Source organism: Lichenostomus cassidix, unplaced genomic scaffold (genome assembly GCF_008360975.1).
Source record: "Lichenostomus cassidix isolate B80296 unplaced genomic scaffold, HeHo_3.0 HiC_scaffold_33, whole genome shotgun sequence".
Classification (NCBI taxonomy): Eukaryota; Metazoa; Chordata; class Aves; order Passeriformes; family Meliphagidae; genus Lichenostomus; species Lichenostomus cassidix.
In genome coordinates this window covers 2,567,647-2,586,119 of record NW_028147632.1, presented here as the reverse complement: position 1 = coordinate 2,586,119, position 18,473 = coordinate 2,567,647, and the positions used below count along the sequence as shown (strand labels likewise).

General features: G+C 41.0%; 1 protein-coding gene and 1 long non-coding RNA gene across 2 annotated transcripts; one reads left to right on the top strand and one right to left on the bottom strand.

Annotated features, from left to right (window-relative positions):
• Positions 1 to 1,124: 1,124 nt before the first annotated feature.
• LOC146421484 (uncharacterized) lies at positions 1,125 to 1,847 on the top strand. The gene is made up of 2 exons (XR_014848674.1): positions 1,125 to 1,212; positions 1,345 to 1,847. It is a non-coding gene; the product is annotated as an uncharacterized LOC146421484 (long non-coding RNA).
• Positions 1,848 to 3,270: 1,423 nt separating this feature from the next.
• LOC146421483 (WD repeat-containing protein 46-like) lies at positions 3,271 to 18,338 on the bottom strand. Its single transcript, XM_085047371.1, has 7 exons — positions 18,319 to 18,338; positions 14,225 to 14,375; positions 10,964 to 11,111; positions 9,544 to 9,638; positions 6,766 to 6,861; positions 5,111 to 5,212; positions 3,271 to 3,715 (listed from the first exon to the last, which is right to left on the bottom strand). The coding sequence occupies exons 2-7, from the start codon at positions 14,369 to 14,371 to the stop codon at positions 3,287 to 3,289; spliced, it is 1,017 nt and encodes a 338-aa protein (XP_084903497.1). The 5' UTR covers positions 14,372 to 14,375; positions 18,319 to 18,338; the 3' UTR covers positions 3,271 to 3,286.
• Positions 18,339 to 18,473: the final 135 nt, after the last annotated feature.

Below are 18,473 nucleotides of genomic sequence, written 5' to 3'. Positions count from 1 at the left end.
TGAAATTGGGGGTGTGACGTCATGGGGGAGTGACGTCATGGGTGGGCGTGAAACACCCCCCCCCACCAATGGGATATGGACCCTCCTAAAAGGGGAGTGACGTCATGGGGCGTGGTGTCATTGGGAGTGATGTCATGTGGGGATGACGTCATGGGTGGAGCACCCCCATTGGGGGCGAGACTCCTCCCCAAAATGGGCCAGGAACCCTCCTAAATGGGGGTGTGACGTCATTGGGAGTGACGTCATGGGTGTTGGAACCCCTCCCCAAATGGGACAAGGACCCTCCCAAGTGGGGGAGTGACGTCATGTGGGGTATGACGTCATTGGGAGTGACGTCGTGGGTGGGGGAACCCCCATAGTGGGGACACCCCCGAAATGGGAGAGTGACGTCATTTGGGGGTGTGACGTCACTGGGAATGACGTCATGGATGGGGAAACCACCCCCCCTGAAATGGACATGGACTCTTCTAAACAAGGGAGTGACGTCATGGGAGTGTGACGTCATGGGTGGGGGAACCTCCCCCAAAAAGGGACAAGGACCCTCCTAAATGGGGGTGTGACGTCATGGGGAGTGACGTCATGGGTGGGGACACACCCCCCCCCGAAATGGGACAAGGACACCCCCAAAATTGGGACAGCGGATGGGGGAGTGACGTCATGCGGGTGACGTCATGGGGAGTGACATCATGGGGGGACATCCCCCAGTGGAGACAGGACCACCCAAAATGGGGAGGTGACACCTTGGGGACATCAAAGATGGAGAGGTGACACCTTGGGGACACCGAAAATGGGGAGGTGACACCTTGGGGACACCAGAAATGGGGACAAAGCCACCCTAGAGCGGGGCTGGAGGTCTGTGGTGGCTTTGCTGGGGACATGGCGGTGACACCGATGTCACACCTGGGGACACTGGACGGTGACATGGCGGTGACAAAGGTGTGGAGGACGTGGCAGCGGTGGCATTGTCACCCCCTGAGTGACACAGATGGGACACAATGTGACACACAGACCTGGCATGGTGACACGGATGTCACACAGAGGGTGACAGGGGTGTCACACGGACCCTGGATGGTGACACTGATGTCACACAGTGACGTGGACCCCGCGAGGTGACACGGATGTCACACGGACCCTGGATGGTGACACTGATGTCACCTGGATGGCACTGCTGCAGTGACATGGATGTCACCCGGACCTGGCACAGTGACACCGGTGTCACCCGATGTCACCTGGAGCTGGGACAGCAACCTGGATGTCACACGGAGCTGGGACAGTGACACTGATGTCACCTGGATGTCACCTGATGTCACCTGGACGTCACCCGAATGTCCCCCAAGGACACAGATGTCACCTGGAGCTGGCACAGCAATCTGGATGTCACCTGATGTCACCTGGATCTGACCTGATGTCACCTGGAGCTGGCATGGTGACACTGATGTCCCCCAGTGTCACCCAAGGACACGGATGTGACACCCAGATGTCACCTGGAGCTGGGACAATGACAGGGATGTCACCTGATGTCACCTGGATCTCACCTGGATGTCACCAGATGTCACCTGGAGCTGGCATGGTGACACCGATGTCCCCCAGTGTCACCTAAGGACATGGATGTGACACTGATGTGACACACAGACCTGGGACAGTGACACAGATGTCACCTGATGTCACCTGGAGTCACCTGATGTCACCTGGAGCTGGCACAGTGACACTGATGTCACCTGGATGTCACCAGATGTCACCTGGATGTCACCAGATGTCACCTGGAGCTGGCATGGTGACACTGATGTCACCTGGATGTCACCTGCTGTCCCCCAGTGCCACCCCAATAAAGTCCCCAAAGCTGGTGACACGGCGGTGGCCTTGGCTGGAGGGGGGAGGACATTGGGGACACCAACATGGGGATCTGGGGACAATTTGGGACCCAAAAGTTGGGAAGAAAACCCAAGAACAGGAATTTGGGGACAATTTGGGACCCAAAAATGAGAATTTGGGATAATTTGGGGACCCAAAAGCGGGAATTTGGGGACAGTTTGGGACCCAAAAATGGGAATTGGGGACACTTTAGGATCTCAAAAATGGGAATTAGGGACCCCAAAAATGGGGAGAAAACCCCAAAAGTAGGGATTTGGGACACTTTAGGACCCAAAAATGGGGAGAGAAACCCCAAAAATGGGAACTGGGGACACTTTGGGGACCCAAAAATAGGGAGAGAAACCCAAAAATGAATATTGGGGACCCAAAAATGGGGATTTGGGACACTGGGGACCCAAAAATGGGGAGAAAACCCCAAAAGTGGGGATGGAGACCCCAAAAATGGGGAGGGATGGAATTGGGGACACCAAAAATGGGGATTGGGGACACTTTAGGACCCCAAAAATTGGGAGAGAGACCCCAAAAATGGGGATTAGGGACCCCAAAAATGGGGAGAAAACCCCAAAAGTGGGGATTGGGGACCCAAAAATTGAGAGAAAACCCAAGAATGGGAATTTGGGGTCCCAAAAATGGGGAGAGAAACCCAAAAATGAATACTGGGGACACTTTGGGGACCGAAAATGAGGATTTGGACATTAAGAACCCCAAAAATGGGGAGAAGACCCCAAAAATTGGGAATTGGGGACCCTAAAATGGAGATTGGGAACCCAAAAATGGGGAGAGAAACCCCAAAAGTGGAGGAGGGGACACTGGGGACCCAAAACTTGGGATCTGGGGACCCAAAAAAGGGAATTGGGGACCCAAAAAATGGGGAGAAAACCCCAAAAGTGGGGACTGGGGACACTTTGGGACCCAAAAAATGAGGAATTGGGACAGTTTAGGACCCCAAAAATGGGGAGAAAACCCAAAAATGGGAATTGGGGATCCAAAAATGAGGATTGGGGACCCAAAAAATGGGGAGAAAACCCCAGAAATGGGAATGGGACCCTAAAATAGGGAATTGGGGACACAAAGAATGGGATTTGGGGACCCAAAAATGGGGAGAAAACCCAAAAATTGGGATTTGGGACACTTTAGGACCCCAAAAATTGGGAATTGGGGATCCAAAAATGGGGAAAAAACCCCAGAAGTGAGAATTTGGGACCCAAAAATGGGGATTTGGGATACTTTGGGACCCCAAAAATGGGGAGAGAAACCCAGAAATTGGGATTTGGGGACATTTGGGAGCCAAAAATGGTGACAAAAACCCCAAAAATGGGTATTTGGGACATTTGGGGACCCAAAAATTGGGATTTTGGTGACATTAGGGACCCAAAAATGAGGCCAAAACCCCCAAAATCTCTTCCCCCCAAATTTATTTCCTGAACCTCTCCAGAGCTCCCTTTTTTGGGGCAGAAATCCCCAATTTTGGGGTTTTTTCCCCCAATTTTGGGGCAGAACTTCCTTTTTTCTTCTTCCCCTTCGTTTTGGGATTTTCTCCCATTTTTTTGGGATTTTCCCCCATTTTTTTCCCAATTTTTTGGGAATTTTCCCCCATTTTTTTCTGCTTTTTTTGGGAATTTTCCCCAATTTCTCCCCCAATTTTTGGGGTTTTTTCCCCAATTTGTTTCCCAATTTTTTGGGAATTTTCCCCAATTTTTTTCCCAATTTTTTGGGGTTTTTCCCCCAGTTTTTTGGGGATTTTTCCATCCGTTTTCCTCCTTTTTTTGGGAGGTTCTTCCTGGATTTTTTCTCTCTCTTTTCTCTCTTTTTCTTTCTTCTCCAAACTCTGTTTGATCAAAGCCTGGAGGAGGGGAAAAAAATTCCCAAAATTCATCCCAAAATTCCCAGAATTCCTCCCAAATTTCTAAAATTTCTGGAACTCCCCCATTTCCCTGAATTTCCCCCCAAAATTCCCAATATTTCCCCCCAAAATACCTGAAATTCCCTGAAAAGTCCCTCTAGAATTCCCAAAATTCCCCAAAATTTCTGAAATTAATCCCAAAATTCCCCAAATTTCCCCCTGAAATTCCCAAAATTCCCCTCAAAACTCCATCATTTCCCCCAAAATCCCCTCCAAAATTCCATAATTCTCCCTGAAATTCCAAAAACTCCTCCAAAAGTCCCACCTAAAATTCCAAAATTCCCAAATTCCCTGAACCTCCCAGAATTCCCCCAAAATCCCCCTAAAAACTCCATAGTTTCCCCCAAAAGCTCCCAAATTCCCCCTCAAATTCCCAGAATTCCCCCTAAAATTCCATCATTTCTCCTCCAAATTCCCAAAACTCCCAAATTCCCCAAAAATTCCCCCAAAACTCCCCCAAAATTCCTAATTCCCCCAAATTCCCCTCAAAATGCTGTAATTTCCCCCAAATTCCCAAATTTCTCAAAATTCCGTAATTTCCCCTCAAAATTTCCCCCCAAATTCCCAAAACTCCCAAATGTCATCTCAAAATTCCATAATTTCCACCCTAAATTCCCCCAAAAAAGCCAAAATTCCCCTCATAACTCCCAAATTTCCCCTCAAAATTCCTAAAATTGCCCCCAAATTTCCCGAAATCCCCAGAATCCCCCAAAACTCCCCTAAAAATTCCACAATTTCCCCCAAAATTTCCAAATTCCCCCAAATTCCCTAATTTCCTCCAAAAATCCCCAAATTTCCCCTCAAAACTCCATAATTTCCCCCAAAAATTCCCAAATTTCCAAAACTCCCCTGAAATTCTCCCCAAAATTCCCAAAATTCTCCCCAAAATTCTCCCCAAAATTCCATAATTTTCCCAAAAACTCCCCAAATTCCCTCAAAATTGCCCCAAAAATTCCCAAAATTCCACCAAAATTTCCCAAAATTCTTCCCAAAAATTCCCGAAATTCTCCCCAAAATTCCATAATTTCCCCCAAAATTCCCCCAAAATTTCCTCAAAAATTCCATAAATCCCCCCAAAATTTCCTGAAATTCTCCCCAAAAATTCCCAAAATTCTCCCAAAATTCCTAAATTCCCCAAAAATTCCCCCAAAAATTCCCAAAATTCCATAATTTCCCCCTAAATCCCCTCAAACTCCATAAATTCCCTGAAAATTCCCCCAAAAATTCCCAAAATTCCCCCGAAAATTCCCCAAATTCTCCCCGAAATTCCCTAATTTCCCCCCAAATTCCCCCAAAAATTCCCAAAATTCTCCCAAAATCCCCCCAAATCCTCACCCTGCTCTCCTCGTGTCTCACTTGTCGTTTTCTCCTCTCGCAGTTCCTCCCCTTGTGACGTCGCCGAGGTTGGAATTTGGCTTTGGAATTTGGGTCAAATCCCTGGGAAAACGGGAAAATCCAGCTGGGGGGGGGAAATCTGGGAATTCTGGGGGGAAATCTGGGAATTCTGGGGAGAATTCCTGGAATTTTGGGGGAAAAAGTTGTGATTTTGGGGGGAAAAAGTTAGAATTTTGGGAGAAAATCCTGGGATTTTGGGGGAAAATGCCACAATTTTGGGGGGAAATGCTGAAATTTTGGGGGAAAATGGTGGGAAAATCCTGGGATTTTGGGGAGAAATCCTGAGATTTTGGGGGAAAATCTGGGAATTCTGGGGGAAATCCGGGAATTTTGGGGAGAATTCCCGGAATTTTGGGGGGAAATGCTGGGAAAATGTTGAGATTTTGGGGAAAAATCCTGAGATTTTGGCGGCAAATATGGGAATTTTGGGGGAAATCTGGGAATTTTAGGGAAAATCTGGGATTCTGGGGGAAAATCTGAGGATTTTGAAATGGTGGACATATCCTGGGATTTTGGGGGAAAATGTTACAATTTTGGGGGAATTCTGGGAATGTGGGAGAAAATCCTAGGATTTTTGGGGGAAATTCTGGGATTTTTGGGGGGAAACGCTAGGAGAATGTTGAGATTTGGAGGGAAAATGTTGGAATTTTGGGGGAAAAACTTGATGATTTTGGGGAAAATCATGAAAAAATCCTGGGATTTTGGGGAAAAATCCTGAGATTTTGGGGGAATGTTAGAATTTTGGGGTGAATTCCGGGAATTTTGGGGGAAATGGTGGGAAAATGTTGAGATTTTGGGGGGAAACCTGGAATTTTGGGGGGAAATCTGGGAATTCTGGGGGGAAAATGATGAAATTTTCAGGAAAATTCTGGGATTTTGGAGGGAAAATGCCACAATTTTGGGAGAAATGCTGGGAATTTGGGGGAATTTTGGGATTGTGGGTGAAAATATTTGGATTTTGGGGTGAATTCCTAGAATTTTGGGGTGAAATTTCAGGATTTTGGGGTGAATTTCTGGGATTTTGGAAATCCTGGGATTTTGGGGGAAAATCCTACGGTTTTTGGGGGAAAAAGCTGGGATTTTGGGGTAAATTCCATGGATTTTGGGGTGAATTTTCAAGATTTTGGGGTGAATTTTCAGGGTTTTGGGGATAAATCCTTGGATTTTGGGGTGAATTCCAGGATTTTGGGGTGAATTGTCAAGATTTTGGGGTAAATTTTGGGTGAATTTTCAGGATTTTGGGGTGAATTTCTGGGATTTTGGGGTACATTTTCAGGATTTTGGGTGGAAATCCATGGATTTTGGGGTGAATTTTTGGGATTTTGGGGTGAATTTTCAGGATTTTGGGGTGAATTCCCAGTTTTTTGGGGTGAATTCTGGGGATTTTGGGTAGAAATCCTTGGACTTTGGGGTGAATTCCCAGGATTTTGGGGTAAATTTTCAGGATTTTGGGGTGAATTTTCAGGATTTTGAGTGGAAATCCTTGGATTTTGGGGTAAATTTTCAGGATTTTAGGTCAATTCCCAGGATTTTGGGGTGAATTCTGGGAATTTGGGGTGAATTTTGGGGATTTTGGGGTGAATTTTGGGATTTACCAGCCGCTGGACTCTCTCCTGGTGTTTTTGCTCCAATCCTGCAGTGTCCACTTGGGAGAGCAGCGAAGGATCAGCTGTCAGCAGCTCAGCTGGGATCTGAAATTGGGAAAATTTGGGAAAAATTGGGATTATTGGGGGAGAAATTGGGGATTTGGGGGAAATTTTGGGGTTATTTGGGGGTTATTTGGGGTTATTCGGGGATTTCAGGGGAAAATGGGGATTATTTGGGGAAAAAATGGGGATTTTGGGGGGGGAAATGGGGATTATTTGGAGGAAATTAAGAATTATTTGGGAAAAATTGGGAATTTGAGTGGAAAAATGGGAATTTCAGGGTGGAAAATGGGAGTTTTGGGGGAAAATTGGGAATTTGGGGGAAAATTTGGGGTTATTTGGGGATTTGGAGAGGAAAATGGGAATTATTTGGGGAGAAAATAGGAATTTTGGGGTGGAAAATGGGAATTTTGGGGGAGAAATTGGGAATTTGGGGGGAAAATAAGGGGATTTGGGAAAAATGGGGATTATTTGGGAGAAAAATGGGAATTATTTGGGGAAAACTGGGAATTTGGGGGAAAAATGGGGATTATTGGGGGAAAATTGGGAATTTCGGGGTGGAAAATGGGGATTATTTGAGGGGAAAATGGAATTATTTGGGAAAATTGGGGATTATTGGGGAGAAATTGGGGATTTGGGGGAAAATTTGGGGTTATTTGGGGGAAAAATGGGAATTTTTGGGGAAAAACAGTATTATTTGGGGAAAAATGGGAATTTTGGGGTGGAAAATGGGAATTTAAGGGGGAAATTGGGGATTATTTGTGGGAAAAACAGAATTATTTTGGGGAAAAATGGAATTATTTGGGAAAATTGGGAATTATTTGGGGGAAAAATCAGGAATTTGGGGAAAAATTGGGAATTTTGGGAAAAACTGGGAATTTCAGGGTTTTGGGGGGGAAAAGGAAATTTGGGGAAAATCAGGAATTCAGGGGGAAAAAAATGGGAATTTGGGGGAAAATTGGGAATTTGGGGTCAGGAATGGGGATTTGAGGTTGGAATTTTGGGGTTTCTTTCCCCAAATGTTGAGGTTTTTTTCCCCAGATTTTGGGATTTTTATCTTCCCAAAATTTGAGGGTTTCAGGGATGGGAATTTTGGGGTTTTTCCCCCAAATTTTGGGGGTTTCAGGGTGGGAATTTTGGGGTTTTTTCCCCCAGATTTTGGGGGTTTTTCCCCAAATTTTGGGATTTTTTCTTCCCAAATTTTGAGGGTTTCAGGGAAGGGAATTTTGGGGTTTTTTTTCCCCAAATTTTGGGGGTTTTTTTCCCCAAATTTGGGGTTTTTTCCCCCCCAGATTTTGACGGTTTCAGGGTAGAAATTTTGGGGGTTTCCCCCCAAATTTTGGATATTTCAGGGTGGAAATTTTGGGTTTTTTTCCCAAAATTTTGAGGGTTTTGTCCCCCAAATTTTGGGGATTTCAGGGATGGAAATTTTGGGGTTTTTCCCCCAATTTGAGGGTTTCAGGGATGGGAATTTTGGGTTTTTTCCCCAAATTTTGGGGGTTTTGGGGGTGGAATTTTGGGGGTTTTCCCCCAAATTTTGGGGCTTTTTTCCCCATATTTTAGGGTTTTTTTTCCCCAAATTCTGGAGTTTTTTCCCCCAAATTTTGGGGGTTTCAGGATGGAAATTTTGGGGTTTTTTCCCCCCAATTTTGGAGTTTTTTTCCCCAAATTTTGAGGGTTTTGGGATGGAAATTTTGGGGTTTTTTTTCCCCAAATTTTGGGCTTTTGGGGTAGAAATTTTGGGGTTTTCCCCCCAAATTTTGGGGGTTTTGGGGGTGGAATTTTGGGGGTTTTCCCCCAAATTTTGGTTTTTTTTCCCCAGATTTTGGGGGTTTTTTTCCCCAAATTCTGGAGTTTTTTCCCCCAAATTTTGGGGGTTTCAGGATGGAAATTTTGGGGTTTTTTCCCCAAATTTTGGAGGTTTTTTCCCCAAATTTTGGGGCTTTTGGGGTAGAAATTTTGGGGTTTTTCCCCCAAATTTTGGGGTTTTTTTCCCCAAATTTTGGGGGTATTTCCCCCAAATTTTGGGGTTTCAGGCATAGGAATTTTGGGGTTTTTTCCCCAAATTTTGGGGGTTTTTTTCCCCCAGATTTTGGGGGTTTTTTTTCCCAAATTCTGGACGTTTTTTTCCCAAATTTTGGAGGTTTTTTCCCCAAATTTTGCAGGTTTTGGGATAGAAATTTTGGGATTTTTCCCCCAAATTTTGGGGTTTTTTTCCCCAAATTTTGCAGGTTTTGGGATAGAAATTTTGGGGTTTTTTCCCCAATTTTGGGGGTTTCAGGGATGGAAATTTTGGGATTTTTCCCCCCAATTTTGGGGTTTTTTCCCCAAATATTGCAGGTTTTGGGATAGAAATTTTGGGATTTTTTTCCCCAATTTTGGGAGTTTCAGGGATGGAAATTTGGGTTTTTTTTCCTCAAATTTTGGGGTTTTTTTCCCCAAATTCTGGAGTTTTTTTCCCCAAATTTTGAGGGTTTCAGGGATAGAAATTTGGGGGTTTTTTTCCCAAATTTTGGGGATTTCAGGATAGAAATTTTGGGGTTTTTTCCCCCAGATTTTGACGGTTTCAGGGTGGAAATTTGGGGTTTTTTTCCCCCAAATTCTGGGATTTTTTCCCCCAAATTTTGAGATTTTTTTCCCCAAATTTTGAGATTTTTTTCCCCAAATTTTGGGGATTTCAGGGATGGAAATTTGGGGTTTTTTCCCCCAATTTTGGGGTTTCCTCACCTTCTCCAGCAGAGCTTTCACCTCCCACTCCTGGCGCTGCTTTCGGCTCCGGTAGGGATTGTTCTCCAGAGCATCCAAATTCGGCTCTCCTGACCCTAAATTCGGGAATTTCGGGAAATTTTGGGAAGTTTTGGGGGAGTTTAGGCAAATCTGCCCTGAGCTCCACCAAAATCACTCTGAAAAATCCTAAAAAATCCCGAAATTTCCCTCAAATCCACCCCAATTCTGCCCCAAAATCAACTGAAATCACTCCTAAAAAATCCCAAATTCCAAAATAATCCCAAAATTTTCTAAATTCTTCCAAAATCCTCACCTGGCAGGAGGATTCTGGTGAATCCCAACCCATGTTCAGCTCCAAAAACTCCCCAAAACCCACTGGAAAACCCCAAAATCCACCCAAAAATCCCCCAAAATCCACCAAAAACACTCCAAAAAATCCCAAAAAAATCCCAAAAAAATCCCAAAAAAATCCCAAATTTCCCAAAAACCCCAAAATTGTCCCCCAAATCTCACCTGGCAGGAGGATGCTGGTGAATCCCATCCCATGTCCAGCTCCAAAAACTCCCCAAAATCCATCAGAAATCCCCAAAATCCACCCAAAAATGCCCCCAAATCCCTCTGAAAAATCAAAAAAAATCCCAAAAATCCCAAATTTTCAGGAATTCTCCCCAAATCTCACCTGGCACGAGGACGCTGGTGAAGCCCAGCCCATGTCCAGCTCCAAAAACTCCCCAAAACCCATCGAAATACCCCAAAATCCACCCAAAAATCCCCCAAAATCCACCAAAAACACTCCAAAAAATCCCAAAAAAATCCCAAAAGTCCCCAAAAATCCCAAAAACCCCAAAATTTCCCCCAAATCTCACCTGGCACGAGGATGCTGGTGAAGCCCAGCCCATGTTCAGCTCTCAAAACTCCCTAAAATCCATCGGAAAACCCCCAAATCCACCCAAAAATCCTCCAAAATCACTCCAAAAACACTCCAAAAAATCCCCAAAAAATCCCAAAAAAATCCCAAAAATCCCAAATTTGCAGGAATTCTCCCCAAAATCTCACCTGGGACAAGGATGCTAGTGAAGCCCATTCCATGTCCAGCTCCAAAAACTCCCCAAAATCCACCCAAAAATCCCCCAAAATTCACAAAAAATTTTTTTAAAAAATCCCAAAAAATCCCAAAAATCCCAAATTTTCAGGAATTCTCCCCAAATCTCACCTGGCATGAGGATGCTGGTGAATCCCAGCCCATGGTCAGCTCCAAAAACTCCCCAAAATTCCCTAAATCAGCCTCAAAATCCCCAAAATCCACCCAAAAATCCCCCAAAATCCCCCAAAATCACTCCAAAAAATCCAAAAAAAATCCCAAAAATCCCAAAAAAATCCCAAAAAATCCCAAATTTCCCAAATTCTCCCCAAATCTCACCTGGCACGAGGACACTGGTGAAGCCCAGCCCATGGCCAGCTCCCAGCACATCCTCAAAGGGACAAAACCTCAGAGCCAAAGGAGCTTTTGGGGTTTTGTGCAGCAGGAAAGGTCTGGGGGGAGAGGCTGAGCCAAGCTGGGGGAACAGCTGGGGAGAAAATAAAAAATTTGGGTGAAAAAGGAGAAAAAATGAGGATTTCAGAGGAAAAATGAGGATTTTCAGAGAAAAAATGAAATTTTTTATGGATTTATGGTGAAAAAATGGGAATTTTAGGGAGAAAAATGTGATTTTTAGGGAGAAAAATGTGAATTTTAGAGAGAAAAATGTGATTTTTAGGGAGAAAAATGTGAATTTTAGGGAGGAAAATGTGGATTTTAGGCAGAAAAATGGGGATTTTGGGGGAAAAATGGGGATTTGAGTGGAAAAATGGGGATTTGGGGGGAAAAAGTGAGAATTTTAGGGTGGAAAATGGGAATTTGGGAGTTTTTGGGGTTTTGTGCTGCAGGAAAGGGTTGGGGGGAGAGGCTGAGCCAAGCTGGGGGAACAGCTGGGGAGAAAATGGGAAAAATCAGAATTTTGGGGTGAAAAAATGGGAATTTGGGAGAAAAAATGGGGATTTGGGGTGAAAAAGGAAAAAAAAATTAGGGTTTGGGGTGAAAAAATGAGAATTTTAGGCAGAAAAATGTGAATTTTTAGGGAGAAAAATGTGAATTTTAGGGGGAAAAATATTAATTTTAGGAGGGAAAATGAGGATTTTAGGGGGAAATGGGAACAAAAGGGGATTTTGGAGGAAAAATGGGAATTTTGGAAGAAAAAATGGGGATTTGGGGTGAAAAAGGAGAAAAAAATGGGGATTTAGGGTGAAAAAATGGGGATTTTAGGCAGAAAAATGGGAATTTTAGGGAGAAAAATGAATTTTAGGGAGAAAAATGTGAATTTTAGGGGGGAAATTAGGATTTTTAATATTTCTTGATAATTTTTTTAAAAATTTTTTTTTAATTTTTGGGTGTTTATTTGTGGTTTTTTGGGGTTTTTTTCCCATATTTTTAAGGCATTTTGAGCTCATTTTTTGAGGTTTTCTTGGGGATTTTTTTCCTATTTCTCAATGAATTTTTTTAATAATTTCTGGCTGACTTTTTATCAATTTTTGGGTGGTTTTTTGGGGATTTTTGAAATATTTCTTGATAAATTTTTTTTAATTTATGGGGTTTTCTTCATGGGGTTTTTTTGGGATATTTCTAGATTTTTAAGGTCATTTGTTGGGGTTTTTTTGGGGTTTTTTCTTGATAATTTTTTTTTCATTTTGGGGATTTTTTTGGTTGTTTTTTATGGGCTTTTTGTGGGGTTTTTTTGGGTATTTCTAGATTTTTAAGGTGTTTTAAGGTCATTTTTTGGGGTTTTTTTGGGGTTTTTTTCTGTCTTTTGGGGACTTTTTGGGCTCATTTTTGGGGTGATTTTTTCCTTTTTTTTCCTTATTTCTTGATAATTTTTTTAATAATTTCTGGGTGTGTTTTTAATTAATATTTGGGATTTTTTGGGGTTTTTTTCATGCATTTTTGGATCTCTCACCTGCATGAGGTTTTTCTTATTTTTGGGGTTGGTATTTTTGAATTTTTTGGGGTTGGGTTTTTTAAATTTTTGGGGTTTTTTAATCTATTTCTCAATTTATTTAATAATTATTTGGTTGTTTTTATTAATTTTTGGGAGGATTTTTTTCAATTCCTGGGTGTTTTTTAATTTTGGAGTGATTTTTTGGGGGGTTTTTTTTGGTATTTCTCCATAAATTTGTTTTAATTTCTGGGTGAGTTTTTAATTAATTTTTGGGTTAATTTTTGGGTGTTTTTCAGTCATTTTTGGGTCTCTCACCTGCACAGTTTCCTCTGGCTGAACTGAACCTCTGAAGCTTTTTGGTGACATTTTTGGGGATTTTTTAAATATTTCTTGATAATTTTTTTTTAAATTTTTTGGGGTTTTCTTCATGGTTTTCTTTGGGGATATTTCCACATTTTTAAGGCATTTTAAGGTCATTTTTTGGGGGTTTTTTGGGTTTTTTTCTGTATTTTGGGGACTTTTTGGGCTCATTTTTGGGGTGATTTTTTTCCTTTTTTTTCCCTATTTCTTGATAATTTTTTTTCTAATTTTTGTGTGGTTTTTATGAATTTTTTTTGTTGTTTTTTCAGTGATTTTGTGTCTCTGACCTGCACAGTTTCCCCCACAGCAGCAGCCAGAACTCCTCTCTGGCTGAAGTTCACCTCTGAGGCTCTTTGGTGACATTTTTGGGATGTTTTTTTGGGATTTTTTAAAAATATTTTTGATAACTTTTTTAAAAAAAAAAATTAATTTTTGGGAGTTTATTTGTGGTTTTTTGGGGGTTTTTTGTAGTTTTTTGGGGTTTTTTTCCATATTTTAAGGCGTTTTGAGCTCATTTTTTGAGATTTTTTTGGGGATTTTTTTCTATTTCTCGACAATTTTTTAAAATAATTTCTTGTTGACTTTTTATCAATTTTTGGGATTTTTTGGGGATTTTTGAAATATTTCTTGATAAATTTTTTTTAATTTATGGGGTTTCCTTCATGGGGTTTTTTTGGGATATTTCTAGATTTTTAAGGTGTTTTAAGGTCATTTTTTGGGGTTTTTTTTTGGGTTTTTTTCTGTATTTTGGGGACTTTTTGGGCTCATTTTTGGGGTGATTTTTTTCCTTTTTTTCCCTATTTCTTGATAATTTTTTTTAATAATTTCTGAGTGAATTTTTTGTTATTTTTTGGGTGTTTTTGGTGCATTTTTGTGTCTCTCACCTGCACAATGTCCCCTCTGGCTGAAGTTCACCTCTGAGGTTCTTTGGGGGAATTTTTTGGGATTTTTTTAATATTTCTTGATAATTTTTTAAAAAAAAATTTTTTCTAATTTTTGGGGGTTTATTTGTGGGTTTTTGTGGTTTTTTTCTGTATTTTTAAGGTATTTTGAGCTCATTTTTGAGGTTTTTTGGGGATTTTTTCCTATTTCACTAATTTTTAATAATTTCTGGGAGATTTTTTAATTAATTTTTGGGGTGATTTTTTAAATTTTTTGGGGTTTTCTTTGTGGTTTTTTGTTAGTCATATTTCTGGATTTCTAAGGGTTTTTGGGCTCATTTTTGGGGTGATTTTTTTGCTTTTTTTTCCTATTTCTCCATAAATTTTTTTTAATAATTTCTGGGTGATTTTTTTAATCAATTTTTGGGATTTTTTTGGGTGTTTTTGGTGCATTTTTGTGTCTCTGACCTGCACAGTTTCCCCCACAGCAGCAGCCAGAACTCCTCTCTGGCTGAAGTTCACCTCTGAGGCTCCCAAGGATTTCCATTCCTGCAGAACCCCAAAAGTCCTGAGGTCAAAAATTCGGATTTTCTGATCCAAACCCGACGTGGCCATCAGCCTGGGGGGAGAAAATGGAGGGGAATAGGGGAAAAATCAGAGAAAAATCAAAATTCAGGAAAAAAAATCGAAATTCAGGAAAAAAAAATCAAAATTCAGGAAAAAAAATCAAAATTCAGGAAAAAAAAATCGAAATTCAGGAAAAATCAAAATTCAGCAAAAAAAATCAAAATTCAGGAGAAAAATCAAAAAATTCAGAAAAAATCAAAATTCAGGAAAAAAAATCGAAATTCAGGAAGAAAAATCAAAGTTCAGGAGGAAAAATCAAAATTCAGAAAAAAAAATCAAAATTCAGCAAAAAATCAAAATTCGCAAAAAAAAAAATCAAAATTCAGCAAAAAAAAATCGAAATTCACGAAAAAAAATCAAAATTCAGGAAAAAATTGAAATTCAGAAAAAAATCAAAATTCAGCAAAAAAATCAAAATTCAGCAAAAAAATCAAAATTCAGCAAAAAAGATCAAAATTCAGTAAAAAGATCAAATTCAAAAAAATCGAAATTCAGGAAAAAAATCAAAATTCAGGAAAAAAATCAAAATTCAGGAAAAAATCAAAATTCAGGAAAAAAGATCAAAATTCAGCAAAAATCAAAATTCAGGAGAAAAAATCAAAATTCAGGAGAAAAATTGAAATTCAGAAAAAAAAATCAAAATTCAGCAAAAAAATCAAAATTCAGGAAAAAAAAATCAAAATTCAGAAAAAAAAATCAAAATTTGGGAAAAAAAAATCAAAATTCAGCCAAAAAAAATCAAAATTCAGCCAAAAAACCCCAAAATTCAGTAAAAAAATCAAAATTTAGGAAAAAAAAATCAAAATTCAGCAAAAAAAAAATCAAAATTCAGCAAAAATTTGTCAAAGTCGGACCCAAAATTCAGAAAAATTCAGCTAAATTTGTCAAAATCTGCCCTAAATTCCAGCAAAATTTATCAAAATCTGTTCTAAAATTCAGAAAAATTTGTCAAAATTTGTAAAAATCTGACCCAAAAATCAGCAAAATTTGTCAAAATCTGTCCAACAATTCAGCAAAATCCATCAAAATTCAGCAAAAATCCATCAGAATCCAGTAAAATTCAGCAAAATTTATCAAAATTTGCCCGAAAATTCAGCAAAATTCAGCAAAAATCCACAAAATTCAGAAAAATTCAGAAAAATTTGTGAAAATTTGCCCCAAAATTCAGCAAAATTGATCAAAATCTGCCCCAAAATTCGGCAAAATTTGTAAAAATCTGTCCAAAAATTCAGCAAAATCCATCAGAATTCAGAAAAAATCAGCTAAATTTGCCAGAATCTGACCTGAAATCCAGCAAAATTCAGAAAAATTCATCAAAAGTCCTCAAAATCCCATACATTTAATCAAAATTCTTCAAAATCCAGCAAAATTCATCAAAAATCCATCAGAAGTCATCAAAATCCCACAAAAAATCCATCAAAATCCCACAAAATCCATCAAAAATCATCAAAATCCCACAATTCATCAAATTCATCCAAAAAAATTCATCGAATTCATCAAAATCTGCCCCAAAGTCCCACAAAATCCATCGGAATTTGCCCTAAAATCCATCAAAATTCAGCAAAATCCCACAAAATTCACCAAAATACGCCTCAAATACATCCAAGTTCCATAAAATTCATCCAAACCCCTCAGAAATCCTCCCAAAATTCCTCCAGAAACCCCCAAAATCCCTCAATAAATCCCCAAAATCCCACAAGAAATCCCCAAAATTCCTCCAAAAAAAATCCCAAAAATCCCTCAGAATTTTCCCCAAAATCCCTCAATAAACCCCTAAAATCTTTCAGAATTTTTCCCCAAACCTCTCAGAAACTCCAAAATCCCAGGAATTTCCCCCAAAATCCCTCAGAATTCCCCCAAAATCCCACAAGAAATCCCCAAAATTCCTCCAAAAAATCCCAAAATCCCTCAGAAAATCCCCAAAATCCCTGGAAAATTTCTCCCAAAACCACTCAGAAAATCCCCAAAATCCCCAGAATTTCCCCCTAAATCCCTCAGGAAATCCCCAAAATCTCTCAGGAAATACCCCAAACTCCTCAGAAACCCCAAAATCCCAGACTTTTTTCCAAAATCCCTCGAAATTGTCCCCAAAATCCCACGAATTTCCCCCAAAATCCCTCAATAAACCTCCAAAATCCCTCAATAATCCCCCAAAATCCCCAGAATTTCCCCCAAAACCCCCAAATCCCTCAGAATTCCCCCAAAACCCCTCAATAAACCCCAAAATCCCTCAAGAAATCCCCCAAATCCCTCAGAATTTTCCCCCAAAACCACTCCCAAAATCTCCAAATCCCTCAATAAACCTCCAAAATCCCTCCAGAAACCCCCAAAATCCCACAGGAAATCCCCAAAATCCCTGGAAATTTCTCACTAAATCCCTCCAGAAAGCCCCAAATCTCTCAGAATTTTCTCCCAAAATCCCTCAGAATTTCCCCCCAAATCACTCAGGAACCCCAAAATCCTGGAAATTTCCCCCAAAATCCCCAGAATTTTTCCTAAAATCCTGGGAATTTCCCCCAAAACCACTCCCAAAATCCCCAAAATCCCTCAATAAACCCCTAAAATTTTTCAGAATTTTCCCCCAAATCCCTCCAGAAACCCCAAAATCCCTCAGAATTCCCCCAAAATTCCACAGGAAATCCCCAAAATTCCTCCAAGAAATCCCAAAATCCCTCAGAAAATCCCCCAAATCCCTCAGAATTTCCCCCAAAATCCCTCAATAAAACCCCAAAATCCCCAGAATTTCTCCCAAAATCCCCAGAATTTTTCCCAAAATCCCTCAAGAAATCCCCAAAATCCCTCAGAATTTTCCCCCAAATTTCTCAGGAACCCCAAAATGCTTGGAAATTTCCCCCAAAATCCCCCAAATCTCTCAGAATTTTCCCCCAAAACCACTCCCAAAATCCCCAAAATCCCCAGAATTCCAAAACCCCAAAATCCCCAGAATTTTCCCCAAAATCCTGGGAATTTCTCCCCAAATCCCCAGAATTTCCCCCAAAATTTCCCCCAAAATCCCAGGAATTTCCCCCAAATTTGGGATTTCCCACCTCCCTGTGGCATCGACAGCAATTCCCCCAAATCCCTCAGAATTTATGCCCCAAAATCCCTCCAGAAACCCCAAAATCCCTGGAATTTCACGCAAATCCCTGGAAATTTTTCCCAAAATTCTGCCAAAAAATCCCAAAATCCCTCAAAATCCCTCCAAGAAACCCCCAAAATCCCCAGAATTTCCCCCAAAATCCCAGAATTTTTCCCCAAATCCCACAGGAAATCCCAAAATCCCTCAATAAACCCCAAAATCCCTGGAAATTTCCCCCAAAACCACTCTCAAAATCCCCAAAATCCCCAAATCCCCAGACTTTTTCCCAAAATCCCTGGAAATTTCCCCCCAAATCCCCGGAATTTCCCCCAAAATCCCTCCAGAAACCCCAAAATCCCTAGAATTTCCCCCAAAATTCCCAGAATTTCTCCCAAAATCCCAGACTTTTCCCCAAAATCCCTGGAAATTTCCCCCAAAATCCCTCCAAAAACCCCCAAAATCCCCAGAATTTTTCCCAAAATCCCTCAGAAAACCCAATCCCCAATAAACCCCAAAATCCCCAGAATTTCCCCCAAAATCCCTCCAGAAATCCCCAAATCCCTCAGAATTTCCCCAAACCCTCAGAACCCCAAAATCCTGGGAATTTTTTTCCAAAATCCCACAGGAAATCCCCCAAATCCCTCCAGAAATCCCCAAAATCCCTGGAAAATTTCTCCCAAAAGCACTCCCAAAATCCCCAGAATTTTCCCCCAAAATCCCTCAGGAAATCCCCCAAACCCCTCACAATCTCCCCAAAATCCCCAGAATTTCCCCCAAAATCCCAGGAATTTCTCCCCAAAATCCCAAAATTTCCCCCAAAATCCCAGGAATTTCCCCCAAATTTGGGATTTTTTACCTCCCGGTGGCATCGACGGCAATTCCCCCAAATCCCTCAGAATTTATCCCCCAAAATCCCTCCAGAAACCCCAAAATCCCTGGAATTTCCCCCAAAATTCCCAGAATTTCTCCCAAAATCCCAGACTTTTCCCCAAAATCCCTGGAAATTTCCCC